This window comes from Chaetura pelagica, unplaced genomic scaffold, assembly GCF_000747805.2.
Source record: "Chaetura pelagica isolate M959 unplaced genomic scaffold, ChaPel_1.0 scaffold315, whole genome shotgun sequence".
Lineage (NCBI taxonomy): Eukaryota > Metazoa > Chordata > Aves > Apodiformes > Apodidae > Chaetura > Chaetura pelagica.
In genome coordinates, this window is record NW_009953187.1 from 1,244,785 (window position 1) to 1,261,810 (window position 17,026).

Consider the following 17,026-nt stretch of genomic DNA (forward strand, 5'->3'; position numbering starts at 1 on the left):
TTGCTGACACAATTCATTATCTACAGCAGTAAAAAAAACCAGAAATTTTCCCCTACACATTTTCCTCCCAGATGAAAATTGTCTCTGCGAGCTGATGTAGGGAACTCTGTGGATTTAAAAGAAACTGTTGCTGCTTTTTTATATGCACAGCTTTTCAACCACATTACAAACAACACCAAACTCTTTGCATTCCAGTCCCTGGTTCTCAGACAATTCATATTGTACCCATCTGGAGGAATGAGTCATGCAGTTTCTGGGGACAAGGAAAAGACTTTTATTGTCATTACTTCCTAAAGACAACTCAAAGAAGCAAAAATATCACTCTCCCAGAAATTCCATTACTTAAAAGGACACTACAGAGATACTGTCATAACTTTTAGCTCAAAGAAATAAAAAAGGGAACATAATAAGAGTACAGCAACAATGATGTTCAATTAGCAATACCTTTAATTCTTCATTCTGCCTCGTGACTGAAGAAACAGTTAAGAAATGACAAGACATCAACTTTTTTTTTTTTTTTTTTTTTTTTTTTTTTTTTTTTCCGATAAATGCCATCTTTCCCCTTTTGGAAGGACAGAATTTTCATCATTTCTAAGCAAAACATATAGAGGAAATATTATTCCAAATACTAAAAGTACACCCACATGTACCTAATTTACATCCTTGTCAAAAATCTGTGTATGACTATAGCTAGGGATGTAATTAAGAAAGCCACTGAATCTTATTATCCAGCTGCTCCTACCCAAAAACCAGAAGATCAGCCCTTCCTTCACAGGCTCCCCAACCAGCTTCCTCTTACAAGATAATGCTATGTAACTCCACATTCAGTTACAGTTTATTTGTTATTTTATACTAAATCTTTATGAAACAAAGATGGAAATTCACCCATCTGCAAAACAAACATTACAGCAGTAAGGAGAATGGGGATGGCCTCCCTTAACTTTCCTGGCTGCCTTCTCCTTCATTCCTGTGTGACCAGCTACTACCAAAAGAAAAGGATTTTGCTAGTGATGTGGACAGGGACCATCCTACACTGAATGGTGATGCCCAAAAAGAAATAGTACTGAATCTTTTAAAAAACATAGCTCTGCTCTAGCCAGTACAAAGACCACCCAAACTGAAGACCTATTATAACAAGTGTTGATATTGTTTTCCAGTTTAGGAGTACATGGAAGAAAGAAAAGTAACTATATTGTGATTAATATTGAATTTGTATGCAGCAAAACCAGCAAAAGCTAGCAAAGTTCCCTAAAAAGATTTGCTTGGAGTGTTTTTATTGGAGTTTGCATCAGAATGGCAGACAATATTTTGTCAGATGGTTTAAAGAAAATGAAGACATGAAATCTGGGATTTGGGGAGGCTGAAGAATAAAATTTCCCAAACTTTGGTCACCTTCTAAATGTGAAAGAAAAGAGGAAGTCTAAGACACATGTTAAACAACGTAAAACTAAGGAAGTTATGCTCTGTTTAAAAACCCAAAGACCACAACAGAGAAGAGAAGAAAGGTACTAATGGATTTAATGACTACCCACGGTAAACAGGACACCACCTTATTGATGCCCTTCTGTTGATTTTTATGGCAATAGATAAACAACATGTAGTTGGAAGTCACACATGAAAAATTCCATAAAAATAATCTCCAAGCATGTGCCTGTTCTTCTCATTAATGCCTCATCATTTCAATGCCTGAAAGTAAATACCTGTAGTCAGAATCCATCTGATAAGTAAGTTAAGTATCATGTACACAGAAAATATGAATCACATCAGAAACCTCTGAATATCTTGGAAAACATTATTATACCAATATATTAACATTTGAAGAGAGAGGCCCAGAATGCCTTCAAGAAACTATTATTCATATTATTGTTCTAAAATGAGACAACACAAAAGAATTCTGTGCCAAGTATATAAAGAAGTACACCCAGAGCTGCAGTGCCCTCACTGTGAGGTAGATTTTCCATCCCATTAAAACCAGCTCTACAGGCGCAGACAGCCTCACTTTTGATTTAATGTGCAGCATTTTGCTAAAATAGCCCTGAATAAATGCTAATAAACCCCTTCACTAACTTCAGCAGCAGTTAGACAAGGCTTCATATTCGTAGCAAACACTGTGATTTCTCTTGCAATGTTAAACAGCAAGGAAAAGTAACTTTTTTTTTTTTTAAGACTGTGACTCCATGGTCTTTGAAATCTGTGTCAGCACCAGGGGATTTTCTAACTTGCTGCCTTTCATCTTAATTCTCTTTGGTTTAGGTGAGAAATTGCACCTTGGGGGGATACCACCACCCACAACATATTTTTTGCATGTAGTACTATAAACACACGTGGCTGTAGGCATGTGCAGAACTGGGATTCACGCCACCAGTGGCCTATTGGGACTGTTTGCTGTATGCACACAGCTCTGGCAGATGTTTCACTGATTTCTTCTAAAGTACCCAACAATATCAATAGCTATGTGAAGGGCTGCCACTTTCTCTTAAAAAGTTACTTTTCTTCTTGGACCCAGGCTGCAAGGCTGAAGATATTTCTCAACCAGTTTTATAGTATTAAATTTCTAAAACCATAATTTCTCTAGAAAACCAACATTCTCCTTGTAATTCTTTTCCCTGCTTCTGTTTAGCTTTAGTTTTGTCAACTGCTAATGTGCAAATATACCAAATTTAAGAAAGAGTATCAGATGATCTTGTCCAGCCCATTTGCTAGACACCAAAAAAGAACACATACATGCATTAAAACATCTATAGCAATTTTAGCAGTCCAGGTTTCCTTACTGCAGCTGCTTTCAGATGACAGTAACTGTGAAACAAGAAAAGGTTTTTCTTTGGAATTACTAAGTCCTCAGCAGAGAAGTATTGGTTTTGAATCAATGCAGACATGAAAGAAAATAGTTGCAGCTGAGTGATCACTTTTCTGACAAAGAGGAAGGAAAAGGATATAGGATTTAGAAATCACGGTTTCTAAGATTACTTCCCAGTGGAAAGAAATTAAGACTGTGCCTCATCCTTCTACATAAAAAAAGCCCACTGTGATTCCTCTGAAGTCAATCACCCTATTTCCTCTGAGTTCCCAAAATATATCACCAGCAAAGTCTTCCAGCACAGGATGTAGGGCATGCTTATAAACTACAGTATTGGCAATACAACATATTTCAGAATAGAAGAATCATAACCACCATATGATTGAAAACACCACCAAATTTACACAAAAACAAACCCATAACTGTTTTCTTATTACTCAGAGTGGGTAAAAGACAACTAAAAAAAACAGAGTTACTAAATAACTGAGCTGCATACATGCAAACTTCTCCCTCAGGGATAATGCTTTTTCAAAAATGTTAGCTTCCTAAGTATCTTAAGAATTCCTGGTTACTAGTTACATGAAGATATTTTTTTTTCCTTTGCAGACACCTGTCTCTGAGACATTCAGTCAAAAGACGAGGAAACCCAGCTATCTATTGACTTTTCTCTGAAGTGACTTTGCCAACAAAACATCAGCAGTTTAAGGAAAGATTTCAAAGAGATCAAAAAGATCAAGAATGGATAAAAGGCTTATTATAAATTTATTGTTTGCTAACTAGTGGATGTTTACACATGATCTATCTCACTCTTTTTCTCACTAGTTATTCCCCATTTGATGTTTTGAGACACTTAGAGACAGAAGACTAACAAGAATCAAACTTCTGCAGCCCTGGCAATGGATTTTAGTCCTAGCAGAACACAGTCAACTTCTTTCAGGGACTGAGTTGGGAAACAATGGAAGTTGTTCAAGGACAAATTATCTAATTGGCAGATATTAAGAAAGCATCATTAATACTCTTCAGCTGCATCTAGATAAACTACCAGCATCTGTATCTAGTGGGGTTGTAAATTAATTTAATATACATCAGGATTTTTCTTCAGTGCATCACATCTTACAAGCACTAGACATCTCTAGGACTTTGCCTATTATTTTAGGTCTCAAAATCTACTGCAATAAAGGGATTTTAATGTTTTTCCTCCAGCTTTCACCTCACTAGGCTCTGGACCATGAATTAGAGTGACCTGGAAATAAATTATGGACATCTGAGCACTCAAAGGACTTATGAACACCTCCACCACAAACCCCTACAAAACCTGCATACTTATTGAACTTTGCTCATATGGCTTCAGATTGAAATGTGCTACACGAGCTTGCCAGTGATGTCACTACCAGTCAGTCTGCTCTCTGTTAAGTTCAAACCAGTGTAGTAAGAACTTTAAATATTACAGGCATCAAATTCATGAAACTAAGTGTTCCACTAACCAAAGAAACATGCTGTATTGGATCAAAGAAAATAAATTTTGGTTGCTACTTCAGAGGCCATCATGTGCAGCCTAAATGACAGAGCAATAGCTACTCTGACTGGAAAGGCAGGTCAGGGTGAGCTCTCACATACCAGTCAAACAATTCAGATTATTAGATGTCTTCTGATAATGGCCTAATAAAATAAGATACAGCAACCTCAGTCTACAGATCTATCAGGCTAAACTACTAGACAAGTTTAGTACATGAGAAGCCCTGTGTAGTGAAGCCTTTGCCTGAACACTAACCATGTCCATTAAAGCATCTTTTGCCAGCTGCTGCCTGCAAAACTAAGGACATGGGCAAGATGTCAACACCTCAAGATGTACTTCCATAAGGGATCACTGGAGTCATTCCTGGTTCATATGCTGGAATTGAGCGGAATAAGGCTTGATGCCTGTGCACCACCTTACAGACAATGACCATTTTCACTGAGAAACCAGTGCTCACCAGTCTGCCCTTACCTTTTGTCTTAGGCATGGCTTGGCTAAAATCCCAAGGTACATACCCACCACGAATTCTAAATTTTGGGGTGACTGCTCCAGGTCCTTGTTTAAAAACAAATCTTAGTGGTGAATCCTCCGCAGCACTATGCTGCTGCTGTAGCCAAGATTCAGGCACTCCTACCACTACAATTTGAAAATGTAATCAGAGTAACGCATCAAGCGTTCAGAAGCCACAACTAGATTTGCAGGGGAGGCAACTGATGACACAGCTCATTTTTTGCTGCAATGAAACAAAATTAACCTAGACACAAGTTTGTATGCAAACATTTTGTTTGCTCCAGCCATAGGCAAAGACCTTGTGTAAAGTATGTCATGTCTCCCAGGCTAAGCAGTAATGGGTCTGGGCTCATACCAAGATAAAAAATTCCCAGCAGACAACCAGAGAGTATGACAAGAAGTGCTGTTAGTGACTAAGTGTCCCCCTTTTCTTTGAATTGATACAATGCTCCAGTGGCTGCCAGTGGTACTCATGGCAATGCTTTTCCACCGAGGATAAAAAACTGTCTTTACTTCTTGTTCTCATTTAGACTCCCACGGAGCTTTTTAGGAAGCCTAGCAGATCCTGACCTTCTAGATATGGCTAAATTTCAACTGAAGCACATGGTTTTGTCTGCCTCAGCCCTTCTTTCAATTTTATTTGGATAAAGTACTCTCCACATCCTGTCTTAAAGTGCAGAAAAGTATTGCTAAGTACCTATTCTTAAATCTCTACTGCAATAAATTAAATTATTCATAGAATTTACTGCATATTCTATGGTATGCTTTTTAACAGCTAAGTATTATTCACAGCTAAGTATATCATAAACCAGTAAATTTAAATACCTTTTTCCAGAAGAGAAAAGAAATAGCTTTATGCTCATAAAACAGATTGGTCTGATCTTCAGCTTTGGGGAACCTACCTTCTGTGCTGCTCTGGATTGCTGTAGAAACCTGGCACCAATTACAAATACCATGCCAGCTATCCCAAATACAATTGCTCTCAGGCCTAGAAAACCCCGACAGTTAGAGCTCAAAGCAAGAAATTATTATAAATATGGCCCTGTAAAAATACTGTTTCCAGTACCTGGTTCTCTATGGCCTTCCTGTTTTTTGGATCACTAACAATTGAGAGCTGCAACTCTGCCATCTTTTTCATCTTGCTATCCATGTCAATCTTCTGGAAGAGACTCTTGGTTTGAGTTTTAAGCAGCCTTACGGTGTCCTCTTTCCCAAGCTTCTTAGCAAAGAGGGAAGCACAGGCTGAGTGAATGGCAGTAACCCAGTTTTCCAGATCTGTCTGACTTGTTGCCTGTGAAACAAATCAACAGTGCAGTATTATGAACAGACAAGAGAAAAAAAAATTAAGATCAGCAGCTCTAGGACATGAAGTGCTTGATGGGTTCACTGAGATCTTGGGTACTTTATAATAAAATTAGTGAAGTAAAGTTTTATCTTTAAAACTGTGCAAATTAAAGAGCCGTGAGCTTTTCCTTCAGTGTCCTGACCTGGTTCACATGCATGCACATACCCACAAACGCATCCCAAAACAGAAATAACCACAACATTAGGTATGTCTACTGTTACCTGAAATAGGTAGACATCTCCAAAAGAATTGCTGAGACAGAACACATTTTCTTTCTTGGGATGTTCTGGAACAGACTGTACTATGCTGTCTTCTGCGAAGAGGGCGTACCGAGGCAAACTGCTCTGCTCCATTGAGTTCCTTCCATAGGTCTCGTAAAACAGGAGAGTACAACCTTTGCAGTTCAAAGGGACAAAAACATAAGGAGAAAGTTAGTTCCAGATCTCACATTTGACTTCTCTCACATCAGAGCTTTTGTGATTAAGATATTCTGCAATGACAGGCAACACCAGTTTTTGAAATAGAAGGGGGGGGAAAAAAAAAAGATCCTCTAAACTGGAAAACAGGCGAAGTTAATGACTAATATGCCAATGAAAAGTTGGAATAGACATCTAATAGGGACACAACAAACATGCATAGATGGAAGGAAAAAATACAAAACAAAAAAGAAACCCAGGGTACCTCGATATGGAAGTGTTCAAGGTCAGGCTGGATGAGGTTTGAGCAACTTGATCTACAGAAAGGTGTCCCTGCCCATGGCAGAGGTGTTGGACTAGATGATCTTTAAAAATCCCCTTCTGATCCAAGTCAGTGTGTGAGTCTATGATTAAATTCAGCTTATGAAAATGCTAAAGCACGTAGAAAATACTAATTCCTGCTTAGTTATATTTGTTTTATTAAATTTACCCAACTCTCTCATATCAGTCACTTAAGAAAATTCTGTATTTGTTGCAAAGATCACCATGAACTTTTGTCTTCAAACAGCATGCTTAGTGAGTAAACTTCTCAAATTTAAACTGGATTTCCTTCAATCTGCCTGCAAATTGAGGACTTAGACAATGAATGCAATCTGAAAAAATTAAAGCAGTTTAAAGGAGTTGAGTTTGTGCATGTTCAGTCTCATAGATAGTATAACACGTAATGAAGACTTGCATCCAGAAAAAAAACAACTTCATCCTTGATGATGACGATCATGAGTATAATTGGAAGATAAATTAATGCTACACTATGGTGGAATGTTTAACCTGGAAGAACTAAGACCAGATACTGTAAATACATTTTTTAAAACTAAGAATAACCTAAGCAGTTAGAAAAATCTGAGGCTGATGGTGGATTCAGCAGCAAGGTGAGCCTTCAGAAGACATGCTCAAATTCATTCAGGAATTAATTTAGAGAAGACCTATGGCTGCATTACATAGCCTAAAAGATCACAGTGGTCCCTTAAGGCCTAGTAATCCATTAATATATTACTGCTGTAACTCCTATACATATTCAGTAGAGGGCCTGTGACACAGCCAATGTAAGGATTAAGTTTGCTGGGGCTACAGAATTGCTACCTCTCTAGTCCATTTTTTTTGTTGCTTTTCCTTAAAATCAATGAGGTGTCACAACAATGGGCACCACCAAAACTGAGATTTTTGGGTTGACTTGCTGATTTTCAGGCTGTTGGTGCTTCTCTGTGTGACAAACTGTGTGCATGTATGCACACACAATTAAAGCTGAGGAAGTACATATCAAGGGGATGTTGTGCAACCTGCAGAATAGCAATGTTTCATTAGTAGATGCTTTTAAAACAGTTAGATAAAAACAGGCTTCTACTTTATTTTAGTACTTCTCTAACATTTACACTTAACGTTGTACTAAAAGTCCCAGATATACCATCCAAAGTCATGTAAATTTGAGGGGAGCTTCTTCAAACACCAAATCTGAAATCAGAACCAAAAACAGGTTTCTTGGATTCTTTTGCCTGATAAAGGAGAAGTACAGTCGTATTAGAGTTTATGGGGCACATTTCATGTGAAAAGTGGTCAAATACACTGGTCTTCATACAGCCCAAATCTGAAGTGTATGAAAAGTGGGTCGTATTTCATCACATTCTCCAGTGCTAGTGAATGTACAACAGTTAAAAGAAAAAGGGAAATATATATCAGAGGTTGCTGTCCAAACCCTCTGATGACTGAAAGTTTTCAAAGAAAAGAATCCAATAAATAGAAATGCCTCTATACTACTTAAGTGCACCTTTTCCTATTACTGTCCAGAGTCTCCAGTAGAATATTTAGGGTAGCAGCAAAAGATATCCCACAAAGTCATGTAAATTTGAGGGGAGCTTCTTCAAACACCAAATCTGAAATCAGAACCAAAAAACAGGTTTCTTGGATTCTTTTGCCTGATAAAGGAGAAGTACAGTCGTATTAGAGTTTATGGGGCACATTTCATGTGAAAAGTGGTCAAATACACTGGTCTTCATACAGCCCAAATCTGAAGTGTATGAAAAGTGGGTCGTATTTCATCACATTCTCCAGTGCTAGTGAATGTACAACAGTTAAAAGAAAAAGGGAAATATATATCAGAGGTTGCTGTCCAAACCCTCTGATGACTGAAAGTTTTCAAAGAAAAGAATCCAATAAATAGAAATGCCTCTATACTACTTAAGTGCACCTTTTCCTATTACTGTCCAGAGTCTCCAGTAGAATATTTAGGGTAGCAGCAAATACTACAGAGTTGGTCCTATCCTTTCCCTTTAGCAGCTCTCACTTGATCTTCTTTATGACACAGAAACACTTGGAGATCTATGCAGTTGGAAAAGAAGGATATGGTTTGTGGCACTCTGCATATCAGACATGGCACTTCTGTCATCATTGCAATGTAACAGAACAAACTAAGCTAACAAAACCAAGTCTCTCATATTCAGCAGCAGCAGGACTGTAAAGCCACTTTCATTTCTGCATTTTAGGAAAGTGAAAATTAAGTAATATTTTAAACTCCCATATTTCCCCCATGTGTTATAGAAAAGGTAACTGAAGATACATCATATTCAACCCTGACAGTTTATATGCAAATAAATAAAAAGTGTTGAAGGGTATCTGTGTGTGTTCAGGTGAATGGCACCCCAGGAGTATCTTCAAATCAAGCCAAGTGATCCTTGGAAGCAACTAGTTTCATAAACTCTGACAGACCCACTGGGAGAGATTATCATCCAAGTATTTTAATCAAAACTTGAACTGAAGGGGGCCGCGGGGGCAGGCGGGGGCAACGGGAAAGCAATTTCCCCTCATTAAAATAAACTAATTAGGCAGGACAGATGGAAAAGAGAGTTCCTCTTGTTAAAGGGTTACTATTCAAGCTCAGGTCTTGGTGGTCTGAAAGCAGAGCAGAGGCCTCAGGACATGAATACTTTGAAGTCTGGCAGGTAAGCAGATGGTTATAAGCCTTCTACATATTTATAATTAAACACATCTCAACACAGTGCAAAGAAACATGCTGTTCTCCATTTGCATATATGGCTATTTTAAGTAATATTTTAAAATATCTTGGCTATTTTAACTTCAAGAACAAATTAAATACAGATTTATTCAAAACCCTGTATAAGAAGAACCAATGCAAGTGCCTTGATCTTGATATAGAATATTATAAAAACAGAACTACGCCTTGATATCTATCCAGACAGGCAAGTTTATTTTGGCATCAAAAGTCTCCACAGCACAATAAAGGTATGAGTTCAAGCAAACGAGGAATGTATATTTAAAACACCTAACAAAGTGGGAGAGATTCTGCACCATGAATGCAGCCATATCATCCATCCAAAGTAAAAAAAAAGTGTCTCTAGTACTTCTTGTAATGTCAACAGTTAGTACAGCTTTTTTTCAAAAAAGAAAAAAAAAATATTCTTTTTTATAGCTGGGAAAATTCAGGAAGCAAGAAAGGATGTGACTTGTTCAAGGTCAACAATAAGCCAATTTTATAGCAAAGAACCAAACACAAAGCACCTAAATTCCTTCCTAGAGCTTCATTATCCCAGAAATATACAAACTGCTACTATATAATGTACTTCAGTTTAGAGTTTTGATAGGGTTGTTTAGAAACTACTTGAATTTTAGAAGACACGGATCAAACTCATATTCATACTTCATAATGCAAACACATACAGTAAGAGGGTGGCATTCAGATACTGTTTTTCCCTTTGAATATACTGCTTATAAGCATGAATCATGCTATCTGATTATCAGGATAAGTGATTTAAACTGTTAAGACTGCCTACATTGTGATCCCTTGATAACAGGTCTCTGAATTATTAGGCAGAATTGCTATGTTCTTGTGACTTTGCTTCTTTCAAAGCAGCGCCATCAAGGACAACATTCTGAGCACTTGCTGTTTGCTGTGCATTTTTCTCCAGGTCTACACCCATGCAGAATTTTGAAAAGGGCAAACTGTGGGAAAGTTGTTATTTTCTCTCCTCCAGTCTCAGATATGTGAGGAAATGATTAAGTTTGATCATTTCCTTACTCATTAACTTAGCATTATATTTACTGAAGGGCAAATCCTTTGGATGCAATAATAATAATAAAAAAAAAGAAGCCTATGAACTCACCCATTAAATTCCTTTCCCTCCTCACAACAGATGTTATTTTTCCTTCTCACACTTCCTGACACCCATGCACTTCTTGTGCCACACCTCCCTGCTCTGTTACTTTGAGCCATGGACGTGCAGCCTGAGCATGGCACTGAGCACAGCAATCCCACCCCATGCAGCAGCCCCTGGATTGTCTTCCCACAGGGCTGCTTCACAGCAGGAGCAGCCGAGGGAGACAGGTAGGTGGGCATGCCAAAAGTGACAAGGGGTTACTATTGCAGGGAGTGAGCAACGTGAAAGACATTCCAGGGAAAGGAGGAAGACTGGAAAGCTCTGAATGGTTCCTGGCAGATATTCCTTGGGCACTGCAGGGTTTCCCCTGCTGCTGCTGCTACATTGGCCTGCTCTGTCCTGAACTGCACACTTTTTTGTGTAAATGCTCTAGCACAGGGAGCACACCTCTTTGTTATATTGCTGCCTGAAGCACTGGAAATGAACTGAACATTTTTACATTAACTTACTCCAACTTTAAATGAACCTCATAGCAAAGGCCAAGAACCGCTTGTGATGGGGAATCAGGCACTGGGGACTTTTCCTGATCCTTAAATTTTGAACTCCCCTGATAAAGAGATGGAAATTTTGTATTTTTCTCAATTTTGGTTCAATATGGTCTTTGACCTGCAAACATCCAAAAGTATCTTCTAAATCCCCAATTCTGTGTGAGTACAGAAACTGGGAAGTCAGACAAAATGATGCCTGGTACGGCACAAATCACAAGGCAACATATGCAAAGCCAAAGGCACGGGCACATGCTCCACTTCAAGCTCACGGGTAGACTGTGTAAAGTTAGGCATGAATTTCTGATCCCTGGAACCTGCTAACAGAAGCCAACAGGCTTGAAAAGCTGCTGAGACAAAATGGAAACAACTGCTGCTGCCAAGCTGAAAGAGCAATGTGGTGGTTTACCTTTGAGCGTGACCCAGTACTGCTTCCACTTTCGCCGTGTGACCAGCTCCAGCTTCTTCTCCTTCTGCAGAGTTACCAAGGGTTTGAAGAACAGCCAGCCTGCCTTGCGCACCACTCCTTGCTCTTTCTCATACAATAAATCCAGCTGCTCCAAGGAGCTGAGGGACTCGCCACTGGAGTCCTCTGTTTCAGAGGAGGTCTCTGTGTTCTCCAGGTTTGTTCTGCTCATCTCCAGCTCCCGCATGAAGTTTTCATAAATGTTCTGCCTCAGGGCATCACTGCTGATGGCATTAGTGGAGTCACTTCTCTGGGACAGGACATGGCTGGAGCCAGGTGACCACAGCAAAGCAGAGAGCTGTGATGGTGCCAGTGTGTCTGTGGTAAAATTGTCCATTCTGCTGTCAAAGTATTCACTCCCATCTTTACACTTTGGCTCCTGTGAAAATAAGTAAATTGCCAGCAATCACTCACTAGAGCCACAATAAAAAGACCTCATCTGGCTTTCAAATTTGTATCATGTTTAGCCACAGCCAGTTCCTTCATCAAGGGCTACCTGTTTTCAGCATTACATCACAGGTTCTGCTCCAGCAGCCACTGACGCCATCAGTGCCACCAGTCATGGTTTCTCAGCAGAACTCCACTAAATCCTAACCATTAAATCTGCAAGCTTTGGTAACTCAGACACTTGCAAGTAATCTCCAAATTCTTGAGTGCCTACTGGGGCTTCTACTGGCTGAAACAGGATGGACTCCAGGAAACAAGCACACCCTTTGGTTGAAACCCAGGCACCACTGATAACATGCCTGTTTGAGTACAAGCATGAATGGTGTCACAACAAGTTTCTTTATTATTACAGGGTTTTCAGTATTTTGGTGACACTCCATTTGTGCAAGGCAGCTACATTTAGTGTCAGCATACCTAGGCTAATTTTGCCTCTACTTTCTATTTGTCATACAAACTGTGCTTAACCAACACAAAAAAGGTCAAAAGTTGAGAATATTTTAAGCTTGTTAGTATTGACCACTTGACAAAAATCTAATCTAACAGAAGATGTGATTTAAAAAAAGAAAGATGCACTTGCTGACTGGCACGAATCCAGTCTCCAGACTGCAGAGGTATGTATTTTCTGACTTGCTGAAAACCTCCCAGCAGTTTGACTATTTCATTAAGCACCAGAAGGCCTTTCTGCCAATTGCACTGTGTGCCTTCACTCCTTGTACTGAGAGGCCTGGCCAATGTCATTTTAAGTACCCAGGCCTGATGGTTCAACCCCAACCTTGCCTTGTGATACACATGCAAACAGAGGCCCATCACTTGCCACTGCTTGTCAATGCAGGACCTTCTTGGCAGATTGGGCCTTTTCTGTCTTAAGGCTTTCCTAGTAATGTACTCACTGCCCTCCACTCTCCCAGGCTCCAGTGATGGACAGGGAGAAGTTAGAAGAGCTCCTTTGACTAACTTCCCTGTCAAGAAGCAGACCATCCATCATAAGAAGCTGTTTACTGTCTTCCCAATTCAAGCATTGCTGATGCTATTTAAAAGCAATCAAGATTTAAGAACATATAACACAAAAAAACAGCAGAAGTGTGAAGGAAGAGATGGCTATAAAAAAAAATTCAAAAAGTGAAACTATTATCCTCAGTAATAATAAAGCTATTATACTTTCAAGTTCAGACTGCCTCTCTAAAAGCATTTATTTGCTCTTAGACTTCTGTACATGAATAAAGTAAATAAACCTTGGCCTCCTGTGAGCTGCTCTAACCAGCAGATTTGAAAGCAACTAATCCTTTGTTCGTTTGCTTCCTACGTAAGGAAAGAGAGGGCTAAAAAAAAAATTCAAAAAGTGAAACTATTATCCTCAGTAATAATAAAGCTATTATACTTTCAAGTTCAGACTGCCTCTCTAAAAGCATTTATTTGCTCTTAGACTTCTGTACATGAATAAAGTAAATAAACCTTGGCCTCCTGTGAGCTGCTCTAACCAGCAGATTTGAAAGCAACTAATCCTTTGTTCGTTTGCTTCCTACTTGATGCTCTTCAAAACTGCAGTGGAAAAGCTGTGCTGTGTTTTGATAGCACCGGGACCTCCAGCGTGCAGCGGAGAGCAACAGCAGCACCACATGCGTTGCCAAGTGTTGCCAGACAAGCAACTTCTTAAGCAGCAGGACACCGCCACTCCTGGCCTCAACAAAAGCCAGCTTGAACTGAAACCCACTTTCTCTTATGGTATGCTGAAGCTCAAGTCTGACTTTTTGGATCACTGTGTCTGGTGACAAGGATGCAACTATCCTGGTAATGGAGCACCTTCCTCAAATCTTATTGCAGAGTGTTAGCATTCTGCAAGAGTAACTCCCTAAACACAAACAGTTCTGCTTTTTATAAGGTAAAGGGAAGGAAACCGGGGGGTGTAAAAGGGGGAGAAGGGGAAGTCCCAGGGAAGAAATCATGCATGTAATGCATGCAATGCATTGCATTGCAGTGTTGCAAAGCAACAGTACAGCATGGATCAAACACCTCCACCTGCCATCTGCAGGTCAGTGGGAAACTGGAAGCTTTCTTCATCCTCTTTTTAATTACTGTTGCTACGTGTGTGCCAAAATCCTTTATTTTAATTGTTTCCCCATTCTCCTGGAACTGTCAGTGTCCTCTAGGAAACATTAACATATAGTTTACTAAGAATATGTATTTCTTTCAGTTCCAAAGCACTAGTAAGAAAAACAACACAAGATGCATAGATAAGAAGGTGTCTGCTGGAATGGGCCACTACTGGAACAACACGCATTAATGAAAAGGGTAGGATACAACCCATCCACAAACAGCCGCTAACTACATCCTATGTTTCCTACCATTTCTGTGTGTGTAGAAAAAGAAGTACCAGAGAAGAGTAAATGGGCACAGGATCCAAAACTAATATGTACACTTTACCATGACAACGTCACTTGTATTTTTTTTTAAATAGCTGAATTGGCAATCAGGCAGTCTCTGTTGGTCCTCTGGGAGGCTGTCATCGTAGCAGTATCTGGTCATTGCTGAAAAGGTCTGACCCAAATTGCTGCAGGTGGTGGTTTCCCTGCCAGATGACTTTCTGCTCATTTTCTCTCTGTTGCACCCAGCGATGACAGAGAACTACCACTGTTTCTGCTCAGCTGCATTCCAGCAGCGCTCTCCATGTCTGAGACACACTCTGTGTACAGTTACAGATATTGCAAAAGTGGCTAACTAAGATGCCAATTAGACAAAGTGATGTATGTAACAATTAGCTGCAAAGAACAGTGCAGGAAACAATGCAGCCTGCTACATTAATTAGGACCCAAGCTCAAAGTACAATTTAATACCAGTTTTCAAGCCAAATAAAGACATTGTCTCAATGTATTTTTCTTTTATATTCTCTTTACACCACACTTCAGGGCTCTGACTTATAAAGTCAGGAAATTTCAGAATTTATTCCTTTAAAGAGGTTACTTACTTCATCGGGGAACCTCTCTACAGCAGCTGTTTCTGGTGGCTGGATTTTAATTTTACACAGTGTTTTCTTATTTTCTCCACGTTATACAGTTGCACACTGAGTTTACACCATCACCTTTAGCAGTGTCTGACTGTGCAACAAGTCTGCCTAAATTTTGTCCACAGATCTCACATGCATCACATATACCTTGCTGCTCACGCATTATGTGCTGTGATACAGCATCTCCCCAGTGCCATTTCAGCAAGGATTAACCTAAATAAGGACATGCCATGCAGTCTCTAGAGTACCAGTGACACATCAAGGGAACACATTAGGACAACCTCATGCAACAAAAGCTGGGTCATAGCACAGAGTGACTGCAAGTCTTGATGTGAGTCCGTTATTAGAAAGGCCAGCTCAGTTCCAGGATATATCAGATCAAACATCCTATCAAGTCTGACATAAGGAAACACCCAAGTCACTGGACAGAACACAGCTGAGGGCTCCTCTGGAATATCCTATATCAAAATCTGCTCATGGATGATTTAAAACAGGTGCAGAGAAAGAGTGCCAGAATGAAAAGGAAACAGATTTCCTATATTAAGACAGGAGACCAAAAAGAGTATATGCAGCCCCACAAATACAGGCCAAGAAAACATACCAATTATCCCTTTAAATAGATTGTAACAGATAAAATAATACGGAAGGATAACTAACGTAGCAGACAATACTGGCATCAGAACAAACTGGCCAGGACTACGTTTAGTCTGCAAATTAGCAAGTATCAGAGTAAGAGGGTTTGGAAAGAGCCTTCAAGCTGGGGAAAAGCTCACCTGACTTCAAGCTGCAATTTGTTTACAAAGAGGGTTAAACCCCTCTACCTTTCTAGTGGCAAGGGACTGGCCTCAACATCCCAAGACTGTGCTTCCTAGTCCTGCACTCTGTTAAGGAGGAGGCCTGACTAACTTTTTTCCACTGAGGCAGCTGGAGAGACCTATCCACCCAGCCTGCATCAGCACTCAGGCCTATTTACAGGGAAATATTCCAGCTTTTACCTACGTTCCCCTCCAGTGACTCACATTAGTAATGTACTGAGGAAGGGACACATTGTTCAGAGCAAACCACAGAGGCTAAAACTGCCGTGATGAACAGCCCTACAAACACAGACTAACCATCTGACAGATCATAACTGTGCTTGGTACTTCTGCATTTTTAAACCAAAGGACTCAGTGAGAGTACAATTGTTAACAAACTACAAGATGGCAACCTCTAGAAGAGACGGTAGGTTACTCAAAGCGTGGAAGACAGAAAGAAGTGGACCCAGCCTCAGGAGGCCAGCAAAATCCTAAAGCATTCGCTGCCTCTCTTATCCTTCCTGTATCACTAGATACTTGTCTGATAAAAATTAATGACTAACTATTTCCTGTGCTTTTTTCTAAGTAATCACCATTTTTGGAACTACGGCTGATTTCCTTCTACTGGAATCAGATATAAGTTTGATGAAATCTCACCAGCCAGATTTCCTTGCTGTGTCTGAAGTCAGTTCACTGCACAGTGAATTCAAAAAAGCTATGAATTGTGCACCACAAATACCATTCTGTAAATGTCATAACTAAGTAATACATGGAAAAGGTCTGGGATGCAGAGATCGTATGTAAAGCCTGGCTGTAAAATCCAGAACATCTACAGATGTTGACACTAGTGAAGAATCCTGGCACAAAGCATTGAGGCTCTTCACTGATTCTGGTTTTTCTGCCTTCTCTTTCATAGCTGAGTAAGGTGAAAGTCAGCATCTGATAAAATACATAAACTCACAAAATAATTCATCCAAATAAATGGCTTTCATTTTCATTTTCCCAACTCTGTAGCCTTTCCCT

At 39.6% G+C, this 17,026-nt stretch overlaps 1 protein-coding gene across 1 annotated transcript in view; it reads right to left on the bottom strand.

Moving 5' to 3' along the window:
• The window catches only part of TIAM2 (T-cell lymphoma invasion and metastasis 2), an 89,833-nt gene that overhangs the window by 69,072 nt on the left and 3,735 nt on the right, over window positions 1-17,026 (bottom strand). Inside the window, exons 3-5 of the mRNA XM_009997344.1 lie at window positions 11,705-12,140; window positions 6,390-6,562; window positions 5,890-6,114 (exon numbers count right to left, since the gene is read on the bottom strand). Of these exons, the coding sequence (XP_009995646.1) occupies window positions 5,890-6,114; window positions 6,390-6,562; window positions 11,705-12,140 (834 nt within the window). The remainder of the gene's footprint in view (window positions 1-5,889; window positions 6,115-6,389; window positions 6,563-11,704; window positions 12,141-17,026) is intronic.